Below are 16575 nucleotides of genomic sequence, written 5' to 3'. Positions count from 1 at the left end.
GTTGTAGATTGGGTCAACCACTACAACTTTGGTATAGGCAATTGTCAACATCCGAGGTCATCCCAAAAATCTAAATTTTTTAATTTCAAAATATGAGAACTTAAAACAGATATTTGGAACTCTAAATGACTTGAAACCATCAACTTGTCTAATACGAGTTGTAGATCGTGTCGAACTCTACAATTTTGGTATAAAATCCATTTTAAAAGTTACGAATTTTTAGACAACTACATTTAAATGTCGGCCTCTTAAGACTGCCACGTCTGTTAATCAACTTTTAGAGGGCGACGCTCCTAGGAAGCCTGCCTATAAAAATAACCATTTATCCTTAGAACGCCCATTGCTGCATGCTAATGTATTGGCAAAGACGACGTCACAAGAGGACTATTTAGAGAGGCATATGTTTGCCTAGAGCTCGCTTGGCTATTTACATAGACGACATTAGAAAATAGTCGCCTCTGTACTCTGTTCATCAGGGGCCTTGTGTTCTATTTTTTATAGTAGTGTTTTCAGACTAACGATGCAGGTTGATTAGTTTTATGTAATTCCGGCACTGGCAGCAGCCTCATCTACACTGCAGATCGTCAGCCATGAGAATACATCCGTTTCTAGATCATTAGTCATTTTGACTTTGTTCTAAGTTAAATTATCTAACTTTAATCTGGTTTTTATTGGGGAAAATATATATTACGGTATCAAATAAATGTACTATTAAGGTTCATAGTGGTTTTGATGAAACTAAATTGACGCGGTAGATGTTGATGCATTTTGGTGGATATATATACTGTGCTGCGAGGAGAACACTGTGGTTCCCATTTGTTCGCTTACCATCTGTGGGTGAGTATCAGTTGGATGGTGAGTCCTGACGCCAGCGATGAACAAGAACAATATATACTGCAAGACAAACGATTTATGAGTTCTTAGCAGAACTGTCCACTGAAGGTAACCCAACATTATTCCATCAAGTTGTTCCCCCAAAAAAAAACAGTATTACATCAAGTTGATATAAAACAGACCACTGAAGAACGGCGGCATGGTTTTCCTCCAGTCCAGCCGTTTTGATCAGCTGGGCTGGGGGAGGCCCTTGTTAGGCCTGCACAGCACAAGAAGTCGTCACAAAGAGGCCCAAAACAGACTCTGAACAAGCCGTGGTCGGAAAGTACCACGTACGCGCCGGCGCGTGGCGCGGCTCGTTCCACACTTCCCTCCTGCCCGAAGCATATTTCCCACCAGGCCCAATCAATCAACCGCCGTAGACATCCACGGCCACTAGGACAGAATCAAAATATCTGCCTATCGATCGCCACCGCGTTGTAGAGTAGCCACACGACGATTTTCCACGGTTCGTCGGCCTCGCAGGAAACGAGCTACGAGCTGAATCGAATCCTTCAGCACCAGGAATCAAGCGAGCGAGCAGCCCGGAGTCCGCCATGGCCATGCTCGCGTCCACCTCCTTCACGTACCACAAGGTATGTAAGCGCACGGTCAGCCGCTGTGATGTGATGAGATATCCCAGATCGAACAGCTAGCGTTGCTGCAGTTCGCTAATCTCTCTCTCTTGCTGCTGCTACTTCAAACTGCATGCAGCCGCGTTTCGCGGTGGCATGCAGGAAGAACAAGGACGGCCGGGACAGGGAGCGGGAGCGGGAGCGGGACAGCAAGGAGCACAAGCACCCCTTCAAGGTCGTCGAGATCACGCCGCCGCCGCGGTGCCTCGGCGTCCGCTGCTTCCCCACCGTACGCGACATCTCTCTTCCCATCTGTTTTCTTCTTCCTATATGCATGTATGCTGCCATGTAGTAGTGTCTAGAAGACTTCACCTCAGCTCTGAATCTTGCATTCAGTCGATGTAATCTGACTGGTGCCGGGTTTGACACGAAGCAAACTCGCAGATACTAAAGTTCAGTCGATGTAATCGGCTAGAAGAACTTTATTGTCTTTCGCAAAGAGAAAACACTATCTTAATTTTATTTGATGCCAAGAATATTCTTTCACTTATTCAATGCAACAATTATAGCATAGCACTCACCAGTAGACGGCAAAATGCTCGTTCATCCTGATTAAGGCTGCAGCGACCAACAAGGCAACAATAACACAGGCACTATGAGCAAAGTGGAGTGGAGCAGCATCGTCCCGTCCTGTGCCCGCAGCCTGCTTGGCATGTTCAGAAACTGAATTTGCTGCATGCGTGCGAAAACTTACAGCTCCTTGCTCAGAGTCTGAACTACTTGTTCTGAATTTTTTTTTTCAGAGCTCCTTCTTCTGAATATTCAGTATTCGGAGAACAACGTCAGCAATTGCTGTTGCCACTAGTACTCTGCTAAAAAAAACACTGACGTATTTTTCACATAGCTAGCCGCAGGGATCTTCATATAGTTTGGTGCCTTTTTCTTTTATATATTATCTCAACCTCTCTACTCTAGTACTCTTTGCATTGCATGTGCACTGCACACACAAGTTATCACTGCAACTAGGCTCCAAAAAAAAAAAAGTTATCACTGCAACTGCTGCCGGTTCCTAGCTAACGGCGTTGTTGTTCTTGGTTGTGTTGTGTGCCGGGGGCATGGATGACGACGGACGGACACGGGCTACGCGCCTACGCCAAGCAGAACATCCACTGCGGCGAGAGCGTGACGATCGAGGGTCAGGCGTACACGGTGTCGGCGGTGACGCATCGGTACCAGCTGCGCAAGGGGCGGTACGAGCCGAGCGAGAAGCGCCTCGACGTCCTCTCCACCGGCAGATACATCCTCAACCTCTACCTCCAAAACCTGCTCGACCAGTCCTAGCTAGACAGCTAGTACCTACCTACTGTATGTCTGTATCTGTACATCAGCATCGCTTCACTCATCTCTATCTATCTAGCTGTAATAACAATCGATCGGCTCTGCTGCTGCTTCTATGTCCATCGAACACTTGGCCCAGTGGGTGGTGGACGATCATGCGTCAGGGATAGTGTTTCCCTGCGTGCTGCTCTGTGTAACTGAAAAAAGCTAGATGAGGCATAAAGTTTAGTATGCAAAAGGTTGCATATCTTTTCTGAAAACAAAAAAGTTCAGAAACTGCTCTGTCCGGGCATCAGGCCAGGATCTAGCCAAGATGTAGTGCGATGATGCCACTCGTGCGTGCTTAGCTTAATGCATCTTATCTGATCCGGAAGGAATTCCTTAATCCCTCCTGTCCCTGTCATCAATTCATCATCGCTACGCCTCGGCGCCCTGCGCTAGTTTTCTGAAGAAGCCGTGAATGGCGATAAGCATCACCGATATACAGCCATACAGGGTGTAAAGGCCGTTGGCTTCTCGCGGCCTCCCTCGTCATCGGGGCTCCCCACCCCCCATCCGGCTTCCCGTCGGCGTCGCCCATGTGACTGGCCAGCGGGACACAACGTTCAGAAACGGAAGGAAGAAAAAAAAAAAGTTCCAGGCGTGAACGGCGACCGGTCTATCTGGCGGGTTTTCTTGCCGCCGCCGCGGCTTTCCGCGTCAGCCGACGTGCTCCGACGGCCATCTGGAGCGTCCACCGGCGGCGCTCGCGTCGCCTTCCGGTATCGGTCTCGCTCTCGCCACGTGGCCGCGCCAAATCCCCACGCCGCCGCCCATCCCCATCCGTTGGGCGTTGGCGCTTGGCGGGGGCGCGCTGTATGGACGCCGTCCATACACCGCTCCGCCGCGGGCGGTGACATCTGATCACCAGCAGGTGTATACACCCGTTCTATCCGCAGGTACAGCCGCCCCACAAGCCGAAATAAGGGCCGGTTTGGCATGGCTCCGGCTCATGAAAAAACAGCTTTGGCTTTGGCTCGTATGGAAAAGCAGCTTTTTCTGACTCTGGCTTATTTTGTACAAAAACGTTTGGCAAAACGGCCGTAAAGAAGATGTAAAATGTCTAAAATACCCTTATTTTTTTTTTTCTTTTTTCTCTTCATTTTTCTTTCTTTTTTTTCTTTTTCTTTCCTTCTCCCTTCTTTTCTTCTCCTTATCCGAACGGCCTCACTCCATCCATCTCTCTCTCTCTCTCTCTCTCTCTCTCTCTCTCTCTCGCGTTCGGATAAGGAGCTACCGGCACCCACTCCCTCCATCCATCTCTCTCTCTCGGGCGGAGCAGGAGGCTGGCCGCGGAGCCGGCGGGGCAGAGCCGAAGGCCGGCGGGGCGGCGGGGGTGGAGCAGGGAGTCCAGCTGCCCCAATCGCGCCTGCGCGCTGCCGCGCCGCCAGCTGCCATGACCGCGCCTGGCCCCATGGCCGCCGCCGCGTCGCGCCGTCGGCGGCAGCTGCGGCCCCGCATCGACGTCGTCCACTGCTCATCCTCCCGGGACAAAGATGGAAAATGAGTTGTTGGGACGAGGAGAAGCCTGTATGAGCCGCTATTTTTGGCTTCTCCCCGGTGGAGAAGTGTAGAGAGCGGGATTTTAGGGGCTTTCGCCGGCTTCCGCTCGTGAGCCGTTTTGGTTTTGTCCGTTTGGCACGGCTTCATCAAAAGCCGCTCGAGAAGCTGCTCGTGAAGCCGTGCTAAAGGGGCCCTAAACAACCGCGCAGCTCAGCAGCCTTGATGCACTGACAAGTGGGTCCGACTGCCAGTCTCGTCGGCATGGCGGTGCTTTTGCCTGCTTGGGAGGTAAGAAAGAAAACACGAGAAAGGGAAAATGGAGCCTTGGATTTTTTACCATTTACCCGGAGGGAGGACTAACCTAACACACCCGGGGGGAATGGTAATTAGAGGGGGGCCATAAATGATTAACCGCCAGAACAGGGGTGAGGCCGATAAATAAAACGAGAAACTCCCTCTCGACCCCTCTGCCCCCCCCTTGCGTCCCCTCTCGCTCCCTAACTCGTCGTGCGGCGGAAACGCCACGCCCGGGGTGAGATCCGCGCCGGCCTCCGCCGTCCTTGTCACCGCCCCATCGCCTCCGATCTCCACAGGTGCGACGGACGCCCGCCAACTCATCTCGGATTGTCCTGCGCTCGCACAGCTTTCGGATTCGATTTCGCTCGATTTTGTTGCTGATTTTGGTTCCTGTCTGTGTGGCACTGTGCTGTGTGCGTGTGCGGTGTAGGGTGTGCAGAGGAGGAGGACAGGGGCAGAGGGAGATGGCGGCGGAGGAGGGGGCGATGTCGCCGACGAGGATGCTTGCGAAGGGGCACCTGCGGGTGGCCACCGGCGGGGGCGCGCCGACGGACGGCGGGATCGCCGTCAGACACCTCCCGCACCACCACCCCACTAAGAAAGTGTTAGAAATTTAGGCATTTTCATGGTTAATTTAATCCAGAAATATAACATCAGCAAGTTCGTGACGACATATATGTGCATATGTAAATCTCTAATGAACGCTACAGCATACAGACACGACATATAGATCGATACAGTAAGAACGCAAAGTGCGGTAATTACAGACATAAGTATGTACCCAGCGGAGGGTCCCATGCCGTGGGCATCGGAGGCTCCATTCTCACTAGTCAACATAGTGCGTTGCTCGAAGTCGTGGACCGCAGTCGATGCAGGAAGATGTTCGCAGTGCAGTCCCACGAACGGTCACTAGGAAGAAGACGCCTTGCTGTTGCGCAAGCAATCACCGGGAAGAAGGCGGGTTCCGAGAGCGATCACCACCAGGAAGAAGACGTACGTGGATGAGCAGTCGCGGATCGCTCCCTAAAAACCTAATCGCCGCTCACCCCGTGCAAGATTCTCATGCGGACGAGGCTTCCGGAGGCACCTGCTCTCCCGCTACTCCGTGCGCGCAGAGGTACGGGACGGGAAAGCCAGAGGGTGGCTGAGATGTGGTTTCTCTCGGAAGCGGTTGCGGAAGAAGGACTGACGGATGACGTTATGTTTTATGCCTACGATGGGGAGAAAGAGAGCCAGCGGAGGAATCCAGGAGGAGACACGAAGAGACAGGGAAACAGAAACGGCGCAATCACCTCGCCTCTACCATAAAGGAGAGAAAACTCCAATAATTATGTGGATTAAGTGGCAAAAGACTGGCCAGGCCCGCCGCCCGCCGCCTGCATGCCTCGGCCTGGCCGCCACCGGCGGCGTGCGCGCGCGCGCGGCAGCCTATGTCCTTTTCTCAGCTTCTCAATTAAGATGAATAATTTCCAACTATATAAGCTGAGTCAACGTTCAGTCAAAAATTCGTATGGTATTAAATCATACAACGCTTAATGTTACGTACCATAGAATTTTATTTGATTTATTAAATATTATACGAGCCAAGCCCATAATATATTCAATAGAAAGGTGACCGCTTTTCATCCGTACGAGTATATCTGTCGCTCACCGATTGTGTTATGAGATGCTACTGTGGCCAAATAAATGTTTAGAGTCGATGTAGATACTGAACTTGAATGGAAATGTTTGGTTCTGTTGTTGCTTGAGGTTTTGGCCCTTAGATGCTTCTCCTATGGTCAGCACTGGTCATGATAGGAGAGGGGATCTGTTGCCATTTGGGCTGCCCAATTCATGTTGCCCTGCGTGCAAATAGGCTATCTTCAATCAAGTTCAGTGATGTGTTTGAAGCTGGTGGGTATATTTCAGCGTAGCATGAATGCTAGCGACTTAAGATTGTTTCTTTTTTCGGAAATGCTTATTTCCGCACGCGCGCGGAAATGTTCCCGCGCGCACGCACAAGAAGACAAAAAAATAAATGCAGGACAACTTACTTGTCACCGCCGCCGCCGGAGAAGAAGTCCGCGCTGTATCGTGCTGGCGCGACCCCGCGCCTTCTCTCTCCTTCTCTTCTTCCTCAACACCGGTGGGCTTAGAAGGGGCTTGGGGGAGGCATGCCGGGGGGGGGGGGGGGGGGGGGGGGGCGTTAGTGTTCCAGCGTCGTAGGAGGTGGCCGGGCCAGGTCGGGGTGGGGGCACCCATAGCCATGGCAGCGGCGGAAGGTGGGGGGAGGGGAAGAAGGAGGTCTCCGCGGGCGTTGGGCAGCGGCGGGGGCGAGGACGAAGACGAGGAGGAGGGTGGGGTCTAGGGCCGGGAGGTGGGAGGCGCAGCCAACAGCGAGGGAGCCGCTGGCCGGGGGCGGTGGGGGAGGAGGCAGGGGTTGGGGAGGAAGGGGTCGCGAGGAGGAAGACGAACGCCGAGGAAGAAGGGGATGCGCGCGGGTGAAGGAGGAGGCGTGCGGACGGAGTCCTGTGTGCCTGCACACGCGCGCCGTAGTAGTGTCCTTTTTTTGTTTAGTATTGGTTTAACGTTGCTGCTTGTGTGGCAGGAAACTTACTTGTGTCTGATTCTTTTTGGTTCATGATGCTTGAGTTTCTTGGCTATGGTGTCTAGTGATTCTAGGCTCTCATGCACTTGTCCGAAATGATTGGATCCCTGATTTCGTTATGAAGCAAAATCCTTGCACCTCAGAAATCCAACAAAGTTAAAGCGCCCCTGTTTCCTTTGGGAAATAGTTCGTGCATTTGGTAACTCATTGGTCAGGTTTTCAATACTGTCCAAATACTCCATGATTGATTGCTATATGTCATCAGATCTTTGGAGAGGCTTAAGCTTGAGCTTAAAGCCGACCAAGCTTCTGTCGGTACTGATGACATTTTTTAATTGACAGAAAGGGTCGAAACACTGTATAGTGTTGAATTTTTTCTTCTAATTGAAAGTTACATTGTAATGATGTGCTACGGGCCAGCAATTATTATGCATTTGTCAGCTTCAAATTTCAGTACATGTTGAAGTTTCTGTTCTTTTGTTTCACAATCAATAGATATTTATGGCTAAGTGTTTGGGGATACTTAAGTTTGAGCACAAAGCTGCCATAGGATAAACCCAAAGTATGTGCCTTTCCTTCTTTTTTCTGTAAAATGGTTAACTATGATTTGTTGTGAACCTCAAGTTATATGAAGGTAGTTTATAGGGTAGTTTTTTTTTCCTGCAAACAGAACCCTTGTGGTCTGAATGAAATTTATGTGATACGCTCCCTTAAAATTTTGGTGTCATTGTTTCAGTGGCATAGTTGTATGATCCACTTCTTAAATATCATGTTCAGTTGTCGCTGTCTAGACAATATTTAACTGTTTATTATGAATGCCTAACTTTTTGGCTCCTTGGCTTAGCAAACCATGTCTAGCTTGGCGTTTCAATGTCTTATTTTGGCATTTTTATTTTAAAGTCATCTGCACATTTCTTGATTACATGTTTGTGACATTAGAAGTGCTTTTGCAATATGAATTTGTGAACATGGCAACTGAGAATCATTAATTTGCTATTGCGATGCAAATTGTGATGATCAGTAAGGCTTGATACTTGTATTTAACCTGTGTCATTCTTGCCAGAAAATAAGTAGAGCAAGTTACTAAAAATTATAGTCCAGAGCACGCAAAACCTGGCTATCTATATATAGAAGTGATGGTGATGAAATGGTTATGTATGAGGCATGTTTATATTTAGAAGCAGTAATGATGAATTGATTATGTAATTTGTTTAGTGTGGTTTGACTACATGCAATGCTTTTCTAGGAGGGTTTCTTTCATGCTGGTATCACCTAACTCCATGGTTTTATTTCAGATGGTGTTGGTGGGAAAACTGAACAAGACAATCATGAAGGTGTAGATTCTTTACCATCTCAAGAGTTGAAAAAACTAGTTAATGGGAATAGCAAGGTTCGATATACACTTCATGATGTTGCTTTCATTTATTATTTGTTGATATGGTACGCTTATTTAACAATGCTCTGTGTCAATGCAAATGCAGATTCCTGGTACATTAGATGACTATAGAAAGCTCGTAGTTCCAATAATTGAGGAGTATTTTAGTACAGGAGATGTGGAATTGGCAGCTTCTGAGCCTAAGGGGTCTTGGATCTGATCAGTTTCAGCATTACTTTGTGAAGAAGCTCATATCTATGGCAATGGATCGTCATGACAAAGAAAAAGAAATGGCATCAATTCTGTTATCTTCTTTGTATGCTGATCTACTGAGCTCCTACACAATCAGTGAAGGTTTTATGATGCTTCTGGAGTCTACAGAAGATCTGACTGTTGATATACCAGATGTTACTGATGTCTTGGCAGTTTTTATTGCACGGGCTATTGTTGATGAAATTTTACCTCCTGTTTTCCTCACTCGAGCTAGAGCACTACTTACCAGAATTTTCCAAGGGCATTCAAGTTCTGCAGGTTGTTGAAAAGAGCTATTTGTCAGCTCCCCACCATGCAGAGTTGGTCGAACACAAATGGGGCGGAAGCACACACTTTACTGTAGAAGAAGCAAAAAGGAGGATTCAGAATATTCTCAGAGAGTATATTGAGAGTGGAGACATAGATGAAGCCTTCAGGTGTATAAGAGAGCTTAGCCTTCCGTTTTTCTATCATGAGGTTGTGAAGCGTGCTCTCACCTTTGGTATGGAGAACATATCCTCGCAGCCATTTTTTTTTGACGCAAAAGACTGGGGGGGGTGGGGGGGTGGGGGGGAGATCCCCACAGTGGTTTTAATATATATTAAAAAAAAGGCTAACAGAGTTACAAACCTGAGTTAACTAAAAGCAAGCCAAAAGCAAAAAGATGACCTAAGATCATCCCTAAATTTAACAGATTGAGACAAACATTGATGTTTAAAATTTGCTAGCCAAATACTATGCGTGGGATCCCGTCGTTGGAAGATCTTGTCGTTACGCAATTTTCAAAGCTCCCAAGCTGCTATAATAGACGCTTCCGTGAAGAATTCCAAGCCGTGTACGTCACACGCCCTTATAAATCTTTCTGGCAGCGGCAAAGACGTGTCCCAGCTGAAGTTTATCGAAGCCCAGCACTGTACCGCAAAGGGGCACTTAAAGAACAGGTGATCAATGTCCTCAATCCCGGCAGAACACATGACACAGAGTGTCATCTTGAACATTTAGGTTCCTTAGCATTGTCTTGGTGTTGAGACGATCTACTAGTATCGGCCATGCTAAGAATTTAACACGGGGGGTGCAGTGAGACTTCCAAAGCACTTTGTAATATGGATGAGTTTCAACCCAACTGAAGGCATATGAATAGAACTGGCGAGAAGAATATTTTGCCCTGTTCGCTTGGCTTATAAGGCGTACTTTTTCAGCCAACGAACAATATTTTTCTCTCACAACAAATCGACCAACAGTACTTTCAGTCATGGCTTATCAGTCCAGCGAACAGGGCATTTATCGCCCCAGATCATGATCCACGCATCTACCGTGGTGTCATCATACTGTAACTGAACCAAGCATCTTGGCCCTTCTTCAACCATGATCTTGGGATGCCCTTTTTCAACCATGAGGTGGTAAAGAAGGCACTAGTCATGGCGATGGAGAAGCAGAGTGACACCAGAATCTTGGCCCTGCTGCAGGAGTGTTTCGGCGAGGGGCTGATAACCATCAACCAGATGATCAAAGGCTTTGCCCGTGTCAAGGAAGGCCTTGATGATCTGATCCTCGACACCCCGAATGCTCAGGAGAAGTTTGGAGAGTATGTGGAGCTCGCAACAGAGAAAGAGGCACCGTGCGCAGAGAGGAGCAGCACCACCGCAGAAAAGCGAAAGGAGGCATCTCGCGCGCCTCCGCAACGGACGCCTCGGCGCCTCCGTCCCCCGCTCGTCCCGTCCATCCCAGGTGTGAATAAGTAAACACTAAGATCAATATTGTTCTTACGGCCCCCGAGCTGCTGCATCTGCGGCCCTGCGGTGGCTGCTGTCCGCCGGACCACCGCCTCCCCTGCTGCCCTCGAGGATGCGGCAAGCCGGACGCTGGCTCCTCTGCCGTCTGCCGTCTGCCGTCTGCCCCCTGCCCCCCTGAGTCCCTGACGAGTAACGAGGACGACAAGTCCATCACAACCTCCTGTGGGCTTCGAAGAAATCCTTCCTGGCGTCCTGTTCGGTGCGAGAGCTAGAGGATGAAACTTCTGTGAAGTCTGAACACAACCTGTTTGGTGTTTTGCCGCAGTGGGGTGCGGAACTGCCACGCTCTCGCCGGAGCTCCCCTGCCTGCTCCTCGTCAGCTCTGCATCTTGCAGTACCCGGAGCGGTGCCAGTGCCGGCTTTTGAACCCCTCTTGCACCATGGACCTGCCTGGCCTCAGTTTTCGTCCAGGTTTGGGCATTGAATCTGTGGTCCGTCAGAGATTTGGTCTTTCGGTTTCACCTGCTAGTTCTGCTCATCGTCCGTTTTTCTTAGTGGCTTCCTTTGGTCGCTGTAAGTTTCGTCTTTGCCCCATTTCGGTTGGTTTGATTCTTCAAGCAACCATTGGTGGCTCGGCTCCTGCTTTTGATGTTGTTCAGCTTGCCGATCGTGTCTTCCGGTTTTCTGTGGCTGCCAAGCAAGTTGGATTCCACATTTTCAAGCTCAATAGCTTTTCCTGCTCTGGTTACAAAGTGTTCTTCAATCTCTGGAGTAATGGTGGCCCTCGATGGGAGTTTGAGTTTGCTGAGTTCTGCAAAGAAGAAGACATATCTTGGTCTAAAATCAGAAGAAACTCCTCTTCCAAGCAAAGTTCCTCAGCAGCTGCAGCCCAGAGATCAACATGCCAACGCTCTTTTGCAGATGCAGTAAAGTTTGGCCCTCTAACAGGTGCAAATAGAATCCCACTGAGAGTTTCTGCTTTTGATAGATTGCAGTTCCCGAATCATTCTGGCCAGATCAATGCCTCAGCTCAACTCAAAGATCGTTCAGTTCATGCCAAGTTCCATTCAGGCTCCGGTCAAAAAAGAGGCAGTCGAGACAACAACGGTGGGAGTTCAAATTTGAATTTGAGTCTACGTCAACCGCCAGGGACACAATATCTCTCAAAGGGAAAGGTTCCCGGGATTTGCTCAAGATGTCTCTCTGACAAACATCCTCGGCGTGCCTGCATGAACCCAATCAAGTGTTTGGCCTGCATGCGATGGGGACACATAGCAGTAAATTGCATTGCTGCCTGCTACAAACGCAACGCGCTCCAAGAGCCTTCACTTTGCAATAAAGGAAAAGATGACCTCGCGCAGCCCAGATGGTTTTCCAAGAATGCGCGTGTGGCTTTTGGGCCGGGATCGAGCAGCCCACCGCGCTTCTCCTCCTTCACAGACTGGTGGAAATATTCACTAATGCCTCAACATTCAACGAATCCGCCGGAGCCTCTTTTAGTACCTTGGAAGCTACCTAATAACTCAATGACAGCGGGCCACAACGAAGCTAAGACCCACAACACAGAGAAACATGCAGATGTTAGCACTAATCTAACTCTTGGTATCCTTTTGCCTTCTAGGGAGACTAGTAGTGCTACACCCAGCCGTACAAGTGTTGATACAATGCTCCAAGAAAATGATGAAAATCCCATTCCGGCCTATGTACAGACTCAGGGACAGCCTGAATTTGATTTCTTTGGGTTGGGACAAAATATTCTAGATCAGCAAGAAGAACCCCCTCAGCAGCAAATCCAGGAGCCCATTGGCAACGCCCCTGATGATGGGGTTGTTCCTGAACAAAATAATGATTGGCCAAGTTGGCCTGAGGTGTTGCTAGCTGCACAACCAGAACAGACTGCTATAGAAATCAACTTAAATGCCGCACCTCCTGTCTTGATTCAAGATCTCAATGAGTTGCCAATGGTGGAAGATCCCCAAGAAGTATTGATTCATCTAAATATCCAAGTTAACCAAGCTCAAAATAATTGGGAGATGGATCAGGATGATAACCAGCAGATGATGCAGGAGATATTAGTGGAACAACCTGCCCAACCTGTTCCCCAAGCGGAAGTGTCTGACAATGTGGTTGATGTACCTCCCATCCATCCGCTGGACAAGCAGAACAATTCCTTTAATCTGGATATTCATGAGAATGACATTTTGAATGAAAATGAAATTCAGGAGGCTAAAATTGAGCAAAATATGGACTCGCAACAGAACCAAGTAATCCAGGAAAACAATATCCAACTACGAATGGTCAGGATCATTGACAGAGTCCACCCAACCCCCTTTGCTGCTGAATTCAACAATCAAAATGCTAAAAATAGTTTCCTCAATGTGGGTGCAGTCTTCATCAGAGATGAATTCACTGTTGGCCCTGCTTTTTATCAGAAACAAAATGGGTTGATGACTGGAGCCACAGATTTCTGGCTCAGGGCATCAGAAAACCTTTCTGGCAGGAAAATTACTGCCCCAACTCAGTGGGCACCTTTTTTCACCTCTATGTTACTCTCACCAAGCAACTACACGTGGGCAAAGAACTTTATTCTATCAGATGCTTGGAAATTCTTCAATCAAAGTCTGGCAACCACTAGCATTAAGATCCCTAATCATTGCCCCACACAAGAACTCTCATGCATCAGCAAGAGGACTGATAATCTTCTAATGCTTCTAGAGCTTGAGAATTCAGTTAATCAAAAAATACCTGATGTTTCTGAAAGAGGCAAAAAGAAGGCCAAAGTACCTCTGGTTGAGACTCAAGTGAGGAGAAGCCCAAGAATAAAAGAGAATAACAAAGGTTTTAAAGCAGACATCTGTAGTAGCAAGAAGTGCCTGGCATGCAATCCAAACCCACCAGATCTGTCCCCAGCCATGATAAATAAGCTGGGTACATCTCTCTGTCAGATTGATGAAAACATCATGTCTGAAAAGGTCCTGAATCTGAAGAAGAAGGAAACCAGCAAGACCATCACAAAGAAGCAGCTAAAAGAAAACAAAAAACCTAAAGAAAATGAAAGTGTCTCAGCCTTCCACGAAGAAGATGGTGCCAGCCCCTCCACTCCAGGGATCCTACACCAAAGAAGAAGCCATCTACCTTTGTGTAATTATGAATAATCAGGCCCATAGATTCTGGAAAGTGCTATGCTGGAATGTTCGAGGTATTAATTCAGATGAAAAGTGGAGCCCAATCAAAGATACTCTTACTGAAGCTGGATGTGATGTTTTTTGCTTCCAAGAAACCAAAAGGGAAGCTTTTGACCTACAATTTCTCAGAAAATTCAGTCCCTCTAGTTTTGATTCCTTTGAATTCCTGCCTTCCATTGGAGCATCAGGGGGGCTCATCACTGGATGGAAAAGCTCCATCTTCAGTGGCCAGCTAATCTTCCAGAACAGTTTTGCAATCACAATCAAGTTCTCTGCTAGACACAACAATGATTCCTGGCTCTTGACCAACATATATGGGCCCTGCACACATGAAGGAAAAAGAAATTTTCTGCAATGGTTCAAGCACTACACAGCGGCTGTTGATGATAACTAGCTTATAGTTGGAGACTTCAACCTTCTAAGGAAACTAGACAACAGAAACAAGCCTGGAGGAGATGCAAATGAGATGCTCCTATTCAACGAAGCTATAAATGCCCTAGGCCTGGTGGAACTTCCCTTGTATGGCAAGAAATACACTTGGACAAACAAGCAGCCATCTCCTTTGCTGGAAAGACTAGACTGGTTCTTCACCTCTAGTTCATGGACTACTGCTTACCCAGATACCTCTGTGTCCACTCTTATCATGCAAACATCAGATCATTGGCCTTGCAATATTACAGTCTCAACCTCCATCCCTAGAGGGCAAGTATTCAGGTTTGAAAACTATTGGATGCAGTACCCCTCTTTTCTGCAGATTGCTCAGCAAGGCTGGAATGAAGTAAGCAATCAAACTGATAAGGCCAAGCTAGTTACCGCAAAATTCAAGAACTTAAGAAAAGTGCTAAGAGCCTGGCAACAACAACTTTCAGGTCTCAAGAAGATTCTAAGTCATGTCAAGATTGTTATTTCCCTCCTAGAGACCATAGAAGAATTTAGAGATCTGACAGTTTTGGAATGGAATTTCAAGGAAGCACTTACTGAGAAACTGAAGCAGCTTTTGGAGCAACAGAAAATCTACTGGAGACAAAGAGGCAATATTAGATGGGTAAAAGAAGGTGATGCTGGGACCAAGCTTTTTCATGCAACTGCAACACTCAAGCACAGAAATAACCTGATAGCTCAATTGCAGAAGCACAATTGTGAAACAGTACACAATCACATAGACAAAGCAGCTGTACTTTGGGAAACATTCAAAGAGAGGTTGGGACATTCTGAATTTCAATCAATAGCCTTCAACCTGAATTTTTTCCTAGAAAACAACACAGACCTTGCATGGCTGGAAGTTCCTTTCACTAGAGATGAAATTGATGCAGCAGTCAAAAACCTAGCCAATGACAAAGCTCCTGGTCCTGATGGATTTAACAATGAATTCATCAAAAAATGTTGGCACTTTATTAAGGAAGATTTCTATGCTCTTTGTCTTGCCTTCCAAAACAACTCAGTTTGCCTTCAGAGCATAAATGACTCCTTTATCACTCTAGTCCCTAAAACCGATGGTGCACAACAAGTGGGTGAGTTTAGGCCAATCTCCTTGCTAAATTGTTCTATCAAGCTGATCACAAAACTTCTAGCAAACAGACTACAGAGTGTGATTCTACAGTTAGTACACCAAAATTAGTATGGCTTCATCAGGACAAGGACCATCCAGGACTGCATTGCATGGTCATTTGAATATCTCCACCTATGCCACCACTCAAAAAAGGAGATTATAGTCCTGAAACTTGATTTCGAGAAAGCTTTCGATAAAATAGAGCATAAAGTGATTTTGGAGGTAATGGCACACAAGGGTTTTGGCATGAAATGGAGATCCTGGATTAATTCCATTCTAAGTTCTGGGACATCTACAGTTCTGTTAAATGGAGTCCCTGGCAAAACCTTCCATTGTAAAAGAGGAGTCAGACAGGGGGACCCTCTCTCTCCTCTGCTCTTTGTCTTAGCAGCCGACTTGCTCCAGTCCATCATTAACAAGGCAACACAGCATGGTCATTTAAGGCTACCAATTTCAGCCCCAACATTGGATTTTCCTATCATACAATATGCTGATGATACATTGATCATCATGGAAGCCTCTGCCACACAACTCTTCTTTCTGAAAGGGATCCTACAAGCTTTCAGTGACTCAACAGGTCTGAAGATCAATTTCTCTAAATCAATGATGGTGCCCATCAATGTGAGTAATGAAAAACTAAATCACCTTGCTAGAACCTTTGGTTGTGCAACTGGTTCTTTCCCTTTCACTTACTTAGGCCTGCCCATGGGTTTAAGCAGGCCAAAAGTTGATGATTTCCTTCCTCTCATCAGTGAATGTGAAAAAAGACTGAGTTATGTCTCACCTTTCCTCAGCCAAGCTGGTAGGCTTGAACTCACTAATTCAGTCCTGACAGCCCTCCCAACTTATACAATGTGCTCAATTGCTTTGCCAAAAACAGTGATCAAACAGATCGACAAATACAGGAAATATTGTCTTTGGAGAGGTGCAGAGGAAAATACAAGGAAAATGGCAAAAGCAGCCTGGCCTTTAGTCAGCTTACCAAAATGTGAAGGAGGATTAGGTGTGCTAAACCTCCAAACCCAGAATAAAGCACTACTACTTAAACATCTAGACAAATTCTTTAATAGAAAAGATCTGCCATGGGTGAACCTGATCTGGGATAAACACTACAGGAATGACAGGCTGCCAAACTCTACAGCCCCAAGAGGATCTTTCTGGTGGCGTGATATCTTGAAGCTACTGGATAAGTACAAAGGTATGGCAAGTGTGCTGGTCTTTAATGGCAAAACATGTCTTTTCTGGGATGATGTCTGGAATGATCAAGTA

The 16575-nt window shown here is 47.3% G+C and overlaps 1 protein-coding gene and 1 pseudogene across 1 annotated transcript; both read left to right on the top strand.

Annotated features, from left to right (window-relative positions):
* The first annotated feature begins 1235 nt into the window (after nt 1-1235).
* LOC136497751 (uncharacterized) lies at nt 1236-2999 on the top strand. Its single transcript, XM_066493596.1, has 3 exons — nt 1236-1469; nt 1588-1737; nt 2610-2999. The coding sequence occupies exons 1-3, from the start codon at nt 1431-1433 to the stop codon at nt 2787-2789; spliced, it is 369 nt and encodes a 122-aa protein (XP_066349693.1). The 5' UTR covers nt 1236-1430; the 3' UTR covers nt 2790-2999.
* Nucleotides 3000-3875: 876 nt separating this feature from the next.
* LOC136495892 (MA3 DOMAIN-CONTAINING TRANSLATION REGULATORY FACTOR 1-like) lies at nt 3876-9478 on the top strand (annotated as a pseudogene).
* Nucleotides 9479-16575: the final 7097 nt, after the last annotated feature.

This window comes from Miscanthus floridulus, chromosome 12, assembly GCF_019320115.1.
Source record: "Miscanthus floridulus cultivar M001 chromosome 12, ASM1932011v1, whole genome shotgun sequence".
NCBI classification, from domain to species: domain Eukaryota; kingdom Viridiplantae; phylum Streptophyta; class Magnoliopsida; order Poales; family Poaceae; genus Miscanthus; species Miscanthus floridulus.
The sequence above is the reverse complement of the archived record's forward strand: the minus strand, read 5'-3'. Positions and strand labels throughout refer to the sequence as shown.